Source organism: Myxine glutinosa, chromosome 1, assembly GCF_964187855.1.
Source record: "Myxine glutinosa chromosome 1, kmMyxGlut1.1, whole genome shotgun sequence".
NCBI classification, from domain to species: Eukaryota; Metazoa; Chordata; class Myxini; order Myxiniformes; family Myxinidae; genus Myxine; species Myxine glutinosa.
In genome coordinates, this window is record NC_136261.1 from 151,737,928 (window position 1) to 151,754,905 (window position 16,978).

Genomic DNA, 16,978 nt, shown 5'->3' on the forward strand with positions numbered 1-16,978 from the left:
GATCTAGCGAAGATGACATTAGGTAACGTTAAGTTTAGATAGTGACTGATACCTGTAGTGGGGACGCAGGTAGATTAGTATGGATGATAATGACATGGGAGCGCAATAGTTTAAAGGGACGACTGGGAAGCGCAAGTTTCAGAGGGGAGTAGTTAGCTGAGATGATGCCGTGTGTTTGAAGATTGAACAGGTGTGATTGCACAGGTGTGCAACTGAACAGGTGAATGGAGCAGTGTATGAGGGAGTAGTGGTGATTGCGTGTTGTGTTGACCAAATGGTCCAGGAAGAGGAGGAGGGTGCAGGTGGCACCAGGTGTGAGTGCACAGGTGTGCACCAACAGGTGAATGGAGGACAGGTGGATGGAAGAAATGGTATGGAGTATTGGAATGGATGGTCGTGGAGTGAGTATGGTGGAAATTGTGGAGTGGAGTGGATGGTGCGAAGGTGTGGATGGGGGAAGAGTGGACCCCCATCACGGATACCCGGGGCGGGTAGTGTAAGTGTTAGGTAGAGGGTATTGGTAAATTGTGGTTGGATATTGGCATCTGTGGTGCGGGTGAAAGAATGGTCTTTGGATGGGTGCATTCGTGTTGTGGAAATGGCTGGGCGTGTAGCCTGTTAGTGTGTGTAGTTGGTTGGGCGCTCCACCACTGTGAGGATGTCGGCCAGGTGAGGCCGCAGGTGGGCTCTGGGAGCCGGTAGTTGTGGATGGGGCCCGAGGATCCGGAGGACGGACCCGGGTAGCCCAGTGCCAGAGGGCACCAGGGGGTGACAGAGCCAGGAGAGGGCCTTCCCCAGTTCGTTAGGTTAGGGTGAGGAGCTAGGTAAGCTCGGGTGGCAACTGCAGTGGTGGAGGTGTGCAGGTGGGTAGACCTGCTGGGAGAGCTACACGTCGCGGCCCAGAAATTGTGCGAGGGCACCGGGAGATGAATCGGGGGAGTGAGACCCCAAATTGAGAAGCACCACAGTTTGGTCAATGGGAATTGGTTTTTAGAACCCATAGTGTAAGTTGGCCAATGGATTGGCAGGGAGAGACCCCGGGTAGTGTAAAGTGTGTTAATGTCATTTAGAAAGTAGTTAGGATGAAGTCTCCTCGCACCATCTGCATCCACTCACCTGAGGTGACAGGTACTCCACACCATGCCATGTTTTAATTATTTTTACTGTGCAAATGTTTGGATTGTGAGACGCATCATGACGTGGGTGTGACATTGTGCTTTGATGTTCCATCTCTGCCTCCTTATGAGGATTGATGATGAATTTGGTGATGGCAAATTTTGAAGTAGAGGGATTGTGGAGACGAATTTGGTATAGGGGAAATATGGGGAAGACGTGACAGTAGTGACGAATTTGTAAATGTGTAGATTTTTGTACATATGGGGTAAGGGCAAGGGTAGGGTAGGTGACAGGGGGGTGACGTACGGTAGGGACGAGCTTTCTCACTTCGCCCTCCGTACGCATTTCGCCTTGCATTGCCTTATTGATGTGTACCCTTGTGACCTTACCCCTCGCCCAATTGTCTTTCCCCTTTTGTCTCCCACATGACCTGTGCGCCATTGGGTGCCGAGGGGAGCGTGCGTGGGTCGGCCATTGTGCGCCCGAAATTCCCAGAACCAGCTGTCTGCATCGATGCACCACATTATGGACCACATGCCTGTGGCCGAGCACCACTTATGGACCCCATGGGTTGGGGCATGGCCCCTCTGCTGGAACTGGCCATGAGGGCCCGAAATCTTGCTGGCGGACCTTGGCCACAGGGCACCGATGCCCCACAGGTGAACCACACTAGTCGGCCCTGTGGGCCATAAATAAAATAAATAAAAAGGACACATTGGGTGCAAGTTTTAATACAAATAGGCCGCCAGTAAGCAAAGCAAAAGAATGACAACATCTGGAAGACAAATAATAATCACCAGTAGAGGGAGCCGAAGAGCAAGAGACACCTGCAGGGTTAGGGGTTGTTGTTTTTATTTTCATGAACAATGGTGACTGCACCGATTGGTGCTTGGGTGTGTATTGGTGCGTTTTTGGGTGCGTTCATGGTGCGTCGATGCAGAGCAGACTGTCTCCCCCCCAGAAAGAACAATCACAGGTCCTGGGTTAGTTTTGTAAATAAAAATAGCGTCATTGTAAATAATGCTTCCCACCGTCAGTGTATAGTTTGAAGACCATTCCGCAATTCGGTTAACTGTGGGCGTAAGTCTGTTAGGCAGGGTGCAATGGAGCAGCGGGACACATTTATTTATGTTTTAAAACTGTCGCACTCAGGGTCAGGTTAAAAGTAGAGGGAACTACACCTTCGTGTCACACTAAAAATAAAAGTTGTAGGCCCGGGACGTGCCTAAGAGGAGGAGGGTGCAGTGTTGCGGAGATGAGGACTGTATTTTTTTGATTGTGTGCTGTATGATTATTATTATTGTTTATTCTGCGCCCCCCTACCTCCGGAGCTGTGTAAAGGTGAAAGGGCATCCCATAATTAGTCCACAAGCATACACATCAGCCAAATAATAGAATACCTCTGTTTGATAGTTATCTCTTATTATGTGTTTTTAGAGTAAGGCTGTGTCTCCCATTAATTGAAATACTCCATTGCACCAGTGAAAGAGATAGATTCCCTTCATTCCCACTCCCAACACTTCCATTCCCCCCTTTCCGTCAATTGCAATTCGCATTGCCAACTGCAGGTTGGACGGTTTTCCCTTCATCCACCATTGACCACGAGGCAGGGTTGGGGGAAGGAAGGCGGGTCCCCACCTCGTCAGAGAGGGGAGGAGTGAGCCGGCCCCACTCGACCAACCATGAACAAGGGGTTTGGCTTGAGAGGGCGGGGAGAGAACGTTTGGGGGAGGTTCGCAAAGGTTGAGGGGCGGGGCCTATATAACCCACGGCGGGGGTGTTCCCAGAGGAGATGCACTTTGAGTTGAGACAAGGAGGGACGAAAAAGAGCTGGGTCATCAGAGCAACAGCGCGTAAGGAGGAGAGAACCCGTCACGCCAGACCCCCCCACCAGCGCATCGGCTCCACCAAGCAGCTCCGACCCGTGATCCCGCGCACACGACAGGCCCGGTGGCATCAGCGGCCGTCGAGGTCCAGCCCGACGTTCCGTGCGGGATCAAGCTCCAGCCAGCTCCGTGACGTTTCCCCCCTCCAGCCACACACCTCCTGCCAGCAATCCACTCTGCAATTCCCCGCGTGAGTCAGTGTCTTTGTTTGTTCTGTCCTGGGAATAAGTTAAGTCTGTATAACTATAAGCTAGTATTTGCACTGTGTCACCTGCATCTTATGTGTTGTAAATAAACCTTGATTGCTCCTTTTTGCGTGTGTAAATAATAAATCCAATTACTCTTCTGTCCGTCTTCTCGTTTTATTCCTTTTCCTCTTGCATTTCGTCGTTTTAGTCTTTTTCCCAGATTGGGCAGCTGCGGTGCGATACGGCCAAAGTTCTGGGTGAATCGGGTGAGTCAGGGATCCTGTAACGGTCGCGGCAATACCACCGCTCGGTAAATAACATCTTAATCCGCGATCAGTAACAATATATATATATATATATATATATATATATTTCACACTTAGCCCCTCACACACGTATCTATGCAGTACATTGAGGTTTAATAATACATGCATACAGCTTTCTCACAGATTTAATGATACAACTCAGGGGAAATTTACCACATATATTTTTTGAGTTTCGCAGAACTGAATGTCTGTAACTTGCAAGGTGATTGACTGCTGCAGATGGTTTGTCATTCCAAACTTTGCTCTTGGTGTTGATTCCTTTCCATCTAACAGCAAATCATAGCGTAGCTCCACAGTTTGGCTCCCTGAAAAACAGTTTGGACATCAACAAAAACAAATAGTTTAAATGCATTTAATGGGAAGAAAAGTGTATGTATGTATATCTATATGTATATCTACAATGCATTTGTACTTATTCACACATACATACGCATGCAGATACTTACGCTAACATTCGGGGTCTGCCTAGCAGGCACGTAAGACATCGGCCATGATAAAGCTCGCAGTGTTAAGTATGGAAAAGTTCTGAGGAGATTGTGGCTGGCTCAATAGCGCAGTGGGCTGTTGACACGTAATCAACAGAGGTCCGTGGTTCGAGCCCCGCATTGTCAGAATTTTTTCACACCGAGCCCCTCGCAGGAATTTGATTCCTGTTTATATATATATATATATATATATATATATATATATATATATATATATATATATATATATATATATATATAATATATATATATATACAGACTTGGCATTTAATATGGAATATTTTTTTTGTGGGGGTGAACTTACTTTTCAAGATGACTTAGAACCAAAAGTTCATTGGAATTATGTTGAAATTATTCTAGATTTTGTTAATGTGACCTTTAAAGGAAACAAAAACCACATTTGACATTTCAAAACAAATAAATTGATCCTTGAAAGTGATGTAAACTGATATCGAAATCAATTCATGGACAGTACTGTGTTAAACTTCTGTACGTTTTCCAGAAGTATCTCTTTATTTTGCACATTAGCCAAAAATTTTTTAAACAAAAACAAAAGTTAAATTACGACTGGGACTAGGGACAGTAAAATTACAGTTCAGTACTTGGTGTAACCCCCACGAGCATTCAGGAGAGCGCGTACACGTTGAGGCACGCTGTTCACGAGATTTGCCAAGGTTTGGACAGGAATCGCTTGCCATGCAGTGACAATAGCCTGCTGCAATTCACGCACAGAGGTAGGCTGCTGGTTCAAGTGGTCGATTTGACACGTTAATTCTGCCCACAAGTTCTCCATCGGATTCATATCCGGGAACATGGCAGGCCACTCCATATGCTCTACACCACGGTCAGCAAGAAAGTGTTGGATCATGCGAGCACGATGAGGCCGTGCATTGTCATCTTGGAAGACAAAGTTTCCTCGAAAGGCTGCATGAGCAAATGGAAGCAATGTTTCTTCCAGAATGGCCCTGTACTTGAACTGGTTCAGGTTTCCATTCAGAACAACCAGGTCAGTTTTGTCCCCTGCATGAAAAGCAGCCCAAACGGTCACCCTACCACCTCCAGCTTGGACTCTTGGCACTATACAATCTTTGTTGTAGGCTTCATGCACTTGTCTGCGCACTCGGACGTGGCCATCTTGACGATAGACCAGAAATCTAGACTCGCCACTGAAGATCGCGTGATTCCAGTGTCCTGGCTGCCATTGACGGTGCTCTCTGGCCCACTGCAATCGGCGCTGGCGGTGTTGTCTGGTCAGGCGTGGCATTCTCAGGGGACGCCTGGCACGATAGCCTGCTTGAACCAGTCGTTGGTTGACTAGCCTTCTGGATACAGGCACATTTGTCAGTTGCTGCCACTCAGCCCAAAGCCGATTAGCTGACTTGGCACGGCCATTGCGGACTAACCGGTGCAGCTGGCGATCATCTCTCCTTGTGGTTCTGCGGGGACGTCCTGGCCTCGGTATTGGAGTAGGGACACCCCTCTGAGCATTTCGTTTCAGGATCTTTGACACCTGACCTTGAGTGATGCCATACTGCCGAGCAGTAGCACGCTGTTTCATGCCGTAATTTCGTAAAGCCACCACTCCATGACAAACAGCATTTAGTGGGGCTGCTTAACTGATGAATTGTGCCTTTTCCCTTAAAAGCATGAAACTTGGCACATGGCTAGAATACCCCAAAAGAAAATTTTTTAGTCCAGGGGGCATCTCCAATTTCACCCCATATGGCGGCCATCTTGAAATTCAAGATGGCCGTCATACAAGACCTGTTTTGATGAATATCTCCATAATTAGAACAGATATCAAAATGGTTGAAGTGCCTATACCTACATTTTTAGGGTCTAGGAATCCAATGGCAACATAAAATATTAAGCAGTATGTGGCAGCCATCTTGAAATCCAAGATGGCCGCCATAACAGACCTGTTTTGATGAATATCTCCATAATTAGAACAGCTATCTAAATGGTTGCAGTGCCTACACCTACATTTTTAGGGTCTAGGAATCCAATGGTAACATAAAATATTAAGCAGTATATCAAAAAAAAAAACACATTTAGAGGCCATTTTCCCCCGCAAAGTGGGGGTTGGCCTTTTTCGGGAACCGTGGTTGTTGTTGTTTTTTTTGGTCCCCTTTTTTGAAGCAATGTTTTACGGCCGGATGCCCTTCCTGACGCCAACCCTTTTTGCCGCCTTTAACGACAAACAGGGAATTACCAGTGAACTGGTACTCAATTAGCCGACCTCGGAAGGATGACAGGCTGAGTCAACCCCCCGGCGTTAATTCAGCGATTGACCGGGATTTCGAATCCAGGATCCTAGGATCCTAAGCCGGCACCCTAGCCACTAGCCCAACACCAGGGTTCGTTGGTGTGATGGGGGTGGTTTTCTAATGCTGTAGGCCGCACCTCATGTTGTCAAATAAAGTGGTATTCGGGTGGTTCCGGTATTTGGGACCGCAGGGACGGAAAGTGCAGGTACGGGGTGCCAGGCACTCCCCAGCCGGCCCGCTCTGAAGGTTCGGATCGGGACACCGGGATTCATTTCGGTCGCCCGGTCGGCCCGGAGGTGGGGGTGCGGGGCCTGTCACGGAACGTCAAAACAAACGGCCTGCCGGGGCCGCCCAAAAGTCGGGCGTGAGGGGCGCGTCCACTAATGGAATGCCTCTCGCTTCCCAGATCGAGGGCCACGTGGTCAGGAGAACCTCGTCCCTTCGGGTTGCCCTGCCATCCCACCGTGAGCGCTGGCAGGGGGTACTTCAAACTAAGCTTAAGTGTCAAGTGTTAAGTTCCTCCTTGCCCTCGCAAGGGAAAGGCTAGGGTCAAGCTCTTCCAAATTTCCAAACACTAGAAATCGGACGTCTCAAATTAATTAACTAATTTGTTAATACATCTCAGTCGCCCGCGACCTCTCTAGCGCGGGCGTCGAACCAGTTCATTTCCGGGCGACCGGGCCGAGTATCGGCCCGGCCGTGGCCGAACCGTTGATTCCGCCGTAGCACGCTAACGCGTAGGCTCGCGTGTCCCTGGTCCGCCGGGGCTCCGCGGGTGTCCTACCGTGCCCATGTCGCCATGTCTCACTGAATAAGAGAGTCAGACGTGGTGCCCGGGGACGGAGTTCGCTGTCTAAACATGGTAGCGCTAGGCCAGTGGGACCGCCGGGACCCACGTGCACTCACAAGTTGTTCTGCGCGTGGGCGGCAGTATCAGACCGGGGCGCCCAAACGCTCCCCGGCTAAAGTTCATCCTGAAAGCGCCCACATTGTGCGGACAAACCCCACCAAGTCGAAGGCCACGTGGTCAGGAGAACCTCGTCCCTTCCGGTCACACTGTGCCTATCGGCCGGCCTCGAAGACCGAAATTGTGACTATGTCACCCGAAAAAGCAGTATGTGGCGGCCATATGAAAATATTAATTTTGCGTAGTATCATGCATACTGGGAATGCATATAAATACTCTTAACAGGTTGGCATTCTTCAGTGATTAAAAGTGTCTATGACATCGCAGACTGTAACTGTGCCATCTTGTGGTTTTCTAGTCTTTGCTGCATTCTCCATCACATGCGCAGAGAGAAGTACAGGGAAGTGCAGCTTTCTTCCACCGGCAACGACCAGTACATCCTTTTTTGCACCCACACTTAACAAGTTCATTGCAGATCTTTGCAGCCTCTGGAAGTGTTGTGCATATTGGTTTGAACTGGCCAGCAGACGTTTTTTGCCAACCCCATTCAGTGGGGCTTGGTAGATCAGGCTTAGCATGCAATGCTTGTCCCCAGCATAGTGCGCCTTGGTATACTGCCCGCTTTACGTGCTGCACAAGGGCATCATGTGTTGGTGGAATTGATTCCACAGGTCTGCCCTTCTTTGCAAACAGTTTCTTTCGTACAATGTTAATGTCAGTAGCAGTACTTGTGCGATCATACAACAGAATAACAAATCTCTCAATGACGTTCATGCAGGTTTCAGTTATCTCTGTGCTCTGGTGGCAAATTTCTGCTAGTACCTCTGTGAGCTCAGGGAATGATTCCCACACATTCCATGCAGTTACCTTTCCACGCCCATTAAACGCTGAAGAAGTGTCACACCCTGTTAGTGCATGAAACATGGGGAGGGCTTTAGATTTCTCAGGGCCAAGAGCTGTGGCTATATCATGTGCAGAGATAAATCGCATGTTCTTGCCTGTCCCAAATTGTAACCATATCATCACTGAAAGCTTCTGGGATGCTGTAACTGCAAGCACGACAACATCTGTGTCCACAGTTTGTATGAGGACCTTACTATGCCCTCTCTGTGTTGCATCAGCAGCATGTAGGAACATCCGACCATCTGCCTCTTCCTGAGTGCACGGGGAGAGTGATTCTAGATCAATGCGTGGTGGAACAGTAAGAACCTCTGTATCAAGTGTGACAACTAGCTCCTTGCGCTGGTCTTCAAATGATTTAATCGTTTCATTGGAAAGGAAGCTGAAGAGTTCACGCTTGTTTTCATCAACTCGAAGAAAGTTCTGCCACTGTCCAGGAATTGCAACTGAGGTATCTACTCGTCGGCGAACCCCCTTGCCACGCTTTTCACAGGTCATGCTCTTAAGGCTGTCGGGTAGGTAACGGTCCCACACCAGATCAAGTCGGGTTGCAGATTTGTACTGTGAGAAAACAAATGGGATGAAGACCTTTTCGGCATATTCCGGCATATGTGAGAAAACAAATTCTACGTTTTCATTTGATCATTGGCCCAGAAAATTGGCATCAGCGTTAAAAAAATAATTACTTTCATAGACGCTTTAAATCACAGAAGAATGCCAACCTGGTAAGAGTATTTATGTGCTTTCCCAGTTTGCATGATACTATGCAAAATTAATATTTTCATATGGCCGCCACATACTGCTTAATATTTTATGTTACCATTGGATTCCTAGACCCTAAAAATGTAGGTGTAGGCACTGCAACCATTTAGATAGCTGTTCTAATTATGGAGATATTCATCAAAACAGGTCTGTTATGGCGGCCATCTTGGATTTCAAGATGGCTGCCATATACTATTGAATATTTTATGTTGCCATTGGATTCCTAGACCCTAAAAATGTAGTTATAGGCACTTCAACCATTTTGATATCTGTTCTAATTATGGAGATATTCATCAAAATAGGTCTTGTATGATGGCCATCTTGGATTTCAAGATGGCCGCCATATGGGGTGAAATTGGGGATGCCCCCTGGACTAAAAATCTTTCTTTTCAGGTATTCTAGCCATGTGCCAAGTTTCATGCTTTTAAGGGAAAAGGCACAATCGATCCGAATTTTTTAGCTAAGCCGCCCAGCTAATTGTCGAGTTGACGGACCATCTCCAGAGGAAGCGGCAATAACTTTTGGAGATGTGCAGCAGTTGTTTTCCACTAATACAGAACGCAACAACCCTTGTATACCCGACTGTGAAGCCAATCATCAAATGCACCTGTCCGTACATTTTGCCACGCCACCTGTGATATAATCCTGTTGTTGACTTCTTGCTGCGACAGACAATCAGTGACATGGTTCTTTTAACAAATAAATCACCAAAGTGTAAAAGAAACGCACCAGATTGACATACTGAGTTAAGAAAGTAAACCCAAGTCAAAAACAAAAAAAAAATTCCATATTAAATGCCAAGTCTGTATATATATTGTTGCAGACGCGGTTTTAGATGTTAGTTTACCGAGCGGTTTGGTATTACCGCGTCCGAACAGTTACTCCCCGATTAGAACCCGATCCCGCCCCATTCCACTCGAACGTTGGCCAAATTTTGATTTAGCACTTGCTTTTTCCACATGCGAAATTTGCATTTATGGTTATTTAAATTATACAATGGACTACAAAATGTAAATGTTTCATGATATTTGTTATATTATATCACCTTTATCTATCAATATTGTTGAAATGAAGATCAAATAGCTGTATGTTGAAATTTATTGAAAAAGTCAAAACTTTACATGGGGCTGTACTTACTTTTTCACGTGACTGCATATACAAGGTGAGTCAAAAGTAGCGCCCGATTTCTGTATATATATATATATATATATATATATATATTATATATAATATATATATATATATATATATATATATATATATATAGACGGCATTTAATATGGAATATTTTTTTTGTGGGGGTGAACTTACTTTTCAAGATGACTTAGAACCAAAAGTTAATTGGAATTATGTTGAAATTATTCTAGAATTTGTTAATGTGACCTTAAAAGAAACAAAAACCACATTTGACATTTTAAAACAAATAAATTGATCCTTGAAAATGATGTAAACTGATATCGAACTCAATTCATGGACAGTACTGTGTTAACTTCTGAACGTTTTTCCAGAAGTATCTATTTATTTTGCACATTAGCCAAAAAAAATTCAACAAAAACAAAAGTTAAATTATGACTGGGATTACGGACAGTAAAATTACAGTTCAGTACTTCGTGTAACCCCCACGAGCATTCAGGAGAGCACGTACACGTCGAGGCATGCTGTTCACGAGATTTGCCAAGGTTTTGGACAAGAATCGCTTGCCATGTAGTTACAATAGCCTGCTGCAATCCATGCACAGAGGCAGGCTGCTGGTCCAAGTTGTCGATTTGACGCGTTAATTCTGCCCACAAGTTCTCCATCGGATTCATATCCGGGGACATGGCAGGCCACTCCATATGCTCTACACCACGGTCAGCAAGAAAGTGTTGGATCATGCGAGCACGATGAAGCCGTGCATTGTCATCTTGGAAGACAAAATTTCCTCGAAAGGCTGCACGAACAAATGGAAGCAATGTTTCTTCCAGAATGGCCCTGTACTTGAACTGGTTCAGGTTTCCATTCAGAACAACCAGGTCAGTTTTTCCCCCTGCATGAAAAGCAGCCCAAGCGGTCACCCCACCACCTCCAACTTGGACTCTTGGCACTATACAATCTTCGTTGTAGGCTTCATGCACTTGTCTGCGCACTCGGGCGTGGCCATCTTGACGATAACCAGAAATCTAGACTCGTCACTGAAGGCGACGTGATTCCAATGTCCTGGCTGCCATTGACGGTGCTCTCTGGCCCACTGCAATCGGCGCTGGCTGTGTTGTCTGCTCAGGTGTGGCTTTCTCAGGGGGACGCCTGGCACGATAGCCTGCTTGAACCAGCGTTGGTTGACTAGCCTTCTGATACAGGCACATTTGTCAGTTGCTGCCACTCAGCCCTAAGCCGATTAGCTGACTTGGTACGGCCATTGCAGACTAACCGGTACAGCTGGCGATCATCTCTACTTGTGGTTCTTCGGGGACGTCCTGGCCTCGGTATTGGAGTAGGGACACCCCTCTGAGCATTTCGTTTCAGGATCTTTGACACCTGACCTTGAGTGATGCCATACTGCCGAGCAATAACACGTTGTTTCATGCCGGAATTTCGTAAAGCCACCACTCCATGACAAACAGCATTGTCGAGTTGACGGACCATCTCCATAGGAGGCGGCAATAACTTTTGTAGACGTGCAGCAGTTGTTTTCCACTAATACAGAACGCAACAACCCTTATATACCCGATTGTGATGCCAATCGTCAAATGTACCTGTCCTTACATTTTGTCACGCCACCTGTTATTGACTTCTTGCTGCGAAAGACAATCAGTGACATGGTTCTTTTAACAAAGAAATCACCGAAGCATAAGAAACTCACCAGATTGATATACTGAGTTCAGAGAGTAAACCCAAGTCAAGAATAAAAAAAATATTCCATGTTAAATGCCAAGTCTGTATATATATATATATAAATATTTATATTTTTGCCTGGTGTGGAGAGACAGAGAGAGAGAGAGAGAGAGAGAGAGAGAGAGAGAGAGAGAGAGAGAGACAGAGAGACAGAGAGACAGAGAGACAGAGAGAGAGTTTTATATATATATATATACATATATATATATATATATATATATATATATATATATATATATTGTTACGGCCCGCGGATAAGATGTTATGTTTGCCGAGCGGATGGCCCCGCGGTCGTACAGTTACCCCGACTAACCCGATTCCCGAACGTTGGCCGGATCGCGCCACAGATATTCAATAGGGAAAAGACTAAGGCGACACGGATGTGAAGAAGAAGCAGACAAAAAGGTTGGAAATACGAATCTAATTTATTTACTATGTACAGGCTCAAAACAACCAAGGAAGAAGGAAAGATAAGAAAATAATTTACAGAAGATTTTAGACAGTGCAACCTAGCTTATACAAACTTAATTAAATACCCAGGACAGAACAAACGAAGATGACTCACACGGGGAATGATGATAGGAATGGCGGAGGTGGATGGCTTGGAGGGGGACGCCGGTCCACGGATACCGCAGCTCGATCGGCGCGTTTGGCAGCCGCCGTTCCTTTTCGGTCCTGCTCAAAACATCCGTCCAGGCCCCAAGCTGCTGTGGCTGCAGTTTCGGTGGCTCAAGCTGCTGTTGATGCAGCCACGGTGGCTCAAGCTGCTGTTGATGCAGCCGCGGTGGCTCAAGCTGCTCTCTTCAGGGATCCCTTACTCAACTCTCTTCTCGGTGATCTCTTTGCCGCAACTCTTGTCATGGACCTCCTTACGCCACTCCTGACCACTCTTGCGCGCGCGCTTTTATAACGCCTCTGGCGATCAAGCCACCGGCCTTCAGGACACGCCCATCGGTGTGCTCACCTCGGCCCTGGTTGGTCGCGCGACCCTCTGGCTCCACGCCTTTCTTCCCCAACCTTGCCTCGTGGCCAATGGTGGTTGAAGAAAACCACCCAAAATGCAGTTGGCCATTGAAATGAAATGAAAGGGGATCTATTCTTATTTCACTTGGTGCAATGGAGTATTTAAATTAATGGGAGACACAGCCTTACCCTAACACACATAATAAGGATATAAGCTACTGAACAAGGGTATTATAGTGTCCTTCAATGTATGCTTTATGGAATTAACTACCGGAACGCCCTTTGACCTTTATACAACAGACTGGAGGCAGGAAGGCGCAGACTAAAACAATAATTCACAACCATTTACTATACAATACAACACAATAAAAAAAAACACAATCCTCATATCCGCAACAATATATATATATATATATATATATATATATATATATATATATATATATATATATATATATCAAAGGTAGCAAAGGTTTCCATGTTGTACTCCTCAACGTAATTCACTGCATGAGAAAGAGAAAGGTGAGAGATCATGCATACATCAGCATGTCTGTGTAAGATTTCCAAATTTTCACCTTTTGTTGCCTTATAGCCTGGAATTAAAATGCATATCAGACTATTCCCACCTTTAGTCTAGTAGGAAGACTAGGTCCCCCTGCACCCCCCGGAGATATACTTCTAATCAGTGTTTCTAGATTGGAAAAAATGTGTAGAAAATGACTAGCTATGGCCCCAAGCTGAAAAAATGTCCCACATACCATTTTTATGCAAATTACTGCTGCCATTATCAAAAAAACGATTTTTGACATATCTCAGCCAATATTGCAGATAATTGAAAAATGAAGGTGTCTAGACCCATGTTTTGAAGGGCATAGATCATGATAGAACTATTCATAACATGATTACATGTGTCTATGGTATACTAGTATGCATATTAATGCTGTAATTACAAAATAATCAGTTTTACAAATGATAAGGATACGTTAATACTGCAGATAACTTAACATGGTACATAAGGGGTCTAAACCCAGGTATTTTCAAGGTTAAATGTCAACAAGATGCTCCTGAGTCTTGCATAGGGGCGGGACATTGGCAGTAACATTGGTACCACTCAACTTTTCTTCCCACCATTGACTTTGTATTGCGAGAGATTTTCACTTGCTTATTTAAAGGTTTCTCACCCAGCCCACGTAAAATCTACCAACTCCTGCTGTTAACTCCCAAACATATTTTTTTATGTTATCCAATCACAGTGCAGAAATGACAGACTAGAGATCCAAATTAGTGCTGCTATAGCTGCCATTTTACATTTCCATCCATGTAACATGCGCGCTCGCGCGCTCGTATCAATTGGTAATGTCGCGCGCTCGTATCAATTGGTAACGTTGATGTTATTGAATACCTCAGTTGAAAGTTCAGTCTTCCATTCCATCTGTGTGTTGTTCTTGGTATTCATCCTCCAATCTAGCCAGGTAAGATGCTAACTATAATGTTACTCACACTCTTGACTTCAGTTTCTGCATGAAATCATAAACAGGCAGAATAACAGCTGAGCCAGCTAGCACCATGTTAGCTAACGTTAAAGCTAGCCTCATCTATGTACAGTATGTTCCTAATGTCGGTGTAACTTAAACTTTTGTTAATGCCAAACATGAGACATATCTGTTGACTTCTGTATATGAATTGAACCAGAAAGAGGCACGACAGCTGAGCTAGCTACAGTAACTTAGCACAATGTTTCATTGGCCTAGATAGCTAACGTTAGTGTGGAAGAATTTAGATGTTTTAGCTATTAGCACTTTTGATGCCACTAAACATGGTTTAGTCAGCTAAAAAGTACCCTAGTGTAGAACATGACTCAGAACCTCTGTTACCTCACTGAAAACTCAGAGCCTCCTTTCACAGGCACTTTTAACATCATTCGTGATTTCTTATTTGTCATTTAACAGTGATGGTAGACATCGACAGCAAGCATGCCCAAAAGAAAACGGAGTGTAGAACCTGCAGCCCAAAGCTCTCCTCCTACATGCATCCTTCATGTACCATCCATGTCTGATCATGGGGATTTCACGCCCCTCCGTAAAATTAAAGGATCTGCTTCAGAAAAACTGCAACTGCTTCAAAAGATCCGGGATAGACGTCTCAACCAACCGCATGACTCCCCATGTCGTATGCAATCAGTATGTGATCAGATCCCGGCAACTCTTCCTGATGACCTAGAAAGAGTAGGATATCACAGCAAGTGTTATAAGCACTTTGTCCGCCACTTTCATCGTCTGGGAGATGATACAGAACCAGGGCCATCAACCTCATCATGGCATCACTCTCCTCGTAAACCAGGAGGTTCTGCTGAACCCATCTTCCCGCCAGAGTGTATATTTTGTGAGAAAGTTGAGACCAAAGATGCTCATCGCAATACTGAGAGGCCTACAACCTTCCCATCCTTTAAAAACAAAGAAAATGCATGGGAGCAAATCGAAACACGGGCTGAGAAAATGGGTCTCTATCGACTCCATCGAAAGGTGAAAAACAAAGACCTCTTTGCATGTGAGGCCAAACACCATCCGTCATGTTTTAAAGCTTTCCGCACAGCATTCTACAACTATGAGCGTGCGATTCACAGAGCCGAAGCACCAAAGGAGCAGGCTTGCATGTCAGCCGCCCATGAAAAGGCATTCAACTCAGTACTGGAACACATTCAAACCCAGGTCATCCAGCAGAATAAAGTTCTACAGCTTTCTTCCTTGCGCTTGCTCTATGTCGAGGAACTGAAACTGAATGGATATGAGAACTCAAATTATCGGTCAGAGAAACTACTGAAACGCCTACAGAATGACCCAATCAAGGAGCATATCCACTTCACGAAGGTTGATCATGACAAATGTGATGTCATTTCTTTCTGGCTTGTGCACAGCTCAAACATAACAGTTTCCAATGCTCTCGCACGAGCATTCACACTCGGAAGCACAAACAAGAACCAAAATGTTGCCCTCCAACTTCGCCAGGGTATTCTACAGGCTTTCAGAGAGTGTAAAGACCAACCATGGCCACCAACAGCTGAAGACATGGAGCTCAATCCTGAAGACATCCTACCTCCAGACCTTGTCCGCTTTCTCAGCGTGCTAATGACTGGCAAGGAGGGCATCGAGACAGAAAAGGTGAAGCGTCTGGTCTTCTCCATTGGACAAGATCTGTGCCGTGCAGTGTCAGATGGAAAATGGAAGTTACCAAAGCACATTCTCCTCTGTGTGACTGTAAGGCACCTGTTCCGAATGCTACCTACCATCAATAGGTCACAACAGCGTAGCCTGAAGGTCGACACACCAAAAACTCTCCCACCCTTGCACTTTACTCGCGTTGGCCCGAAGTTCCCTGAAGGCTCATCATTCACACCGCCAGCAGAGAATGACACAGTCTATGCCACTACGATGCAAGAGTACTACATCTGGCTCTTCATCAGATACATCGGAAGCTGTGGCCTGCAGCCTGTGCCTGGGCTAGGGGGTTTCACCTCTGCAACTGGTTCTCCCCCACCCAGCAAATCAACAGTCGACTACTGCACGCCTTATCCAAGGATGGATAAGGACTGATGAAGGACTGTTGAAACCAATGTGGTCCAGTGGTCCCATCCTACCAACCTCACTGGTGGATCTTCTGAACACAGGAGAGCACGAAGAGGAGGAGGAAGAGGAAGGAGAAGAAGAGTTTGACTCTGACGATTTCGATGAAAATGATGATGACTGACTCAGTGTAGAATCACTAATGCTAATGATGTTTATCTAAAACAAGCAAGAGAAGAGTGGTCACATTGAGTGCTAGGACTATTTTGACAGTTGTAATATTTAGAAAAATAAAACTTTGTGTTAACGTCTGTGTAGACGGACCTTAATATGAGTCTATTATTTCGTAAAACTGTGATTATTTTGTAAATAAAGCACTAATTAGCATACTAGTATACCATAGACACATGTAATCATGTTATGAATAGTTCTATCATGATCTATGCCCTTCAAAACATGGGTCTAGACACCTTCATTTTTCAATTATCTGCAATATTGGCTGAGATATGTCAAAAATCGTTTTTTTGATAATGGCAGCAGTAATTTGCATAAAAATGGTATGTGGGACATTTTTTCAGCTTGGGGCCATAGCTAGTCATTTTCTACACATTTTTTCCAATCTAGAAACACTGATTAGAAGTATATCTCCGGGGGGTGCAGGGGGACCTAGTCTTCCTACTAGACTACTTTATTTACACATCGTAACCCACACCTTCCAAGTGAAAAACAAATTCTACATATTTCAGA

At 45.3% G+C, this 16,978-nt stretch overlaps 1 protein-coding gene across 2 annotated transcripts in view; it reads right to left on the minus strand.

Annotated features, from left to right (window-relative positions):
- Positions 1-16,978, minus strand: part of LOC137429790 (integrin alpha-M) — a 240,431-nt gene that overhangs the window by 90,915 nt on the left and 132,538 nt on the right. For both annotated transcript variants that reach the window (XM_078778582.1, XM_068120046.2), the window contains one exon: positions 3,670-3,821. In XM_078778582.1, the coding sequence (XP_078634708.1) occupies positions 3,670-3,821 (152 nt within the window). The remainder of the gene's footprint in view (positions 1-3,669; positions 3,822-16,978) is intronic.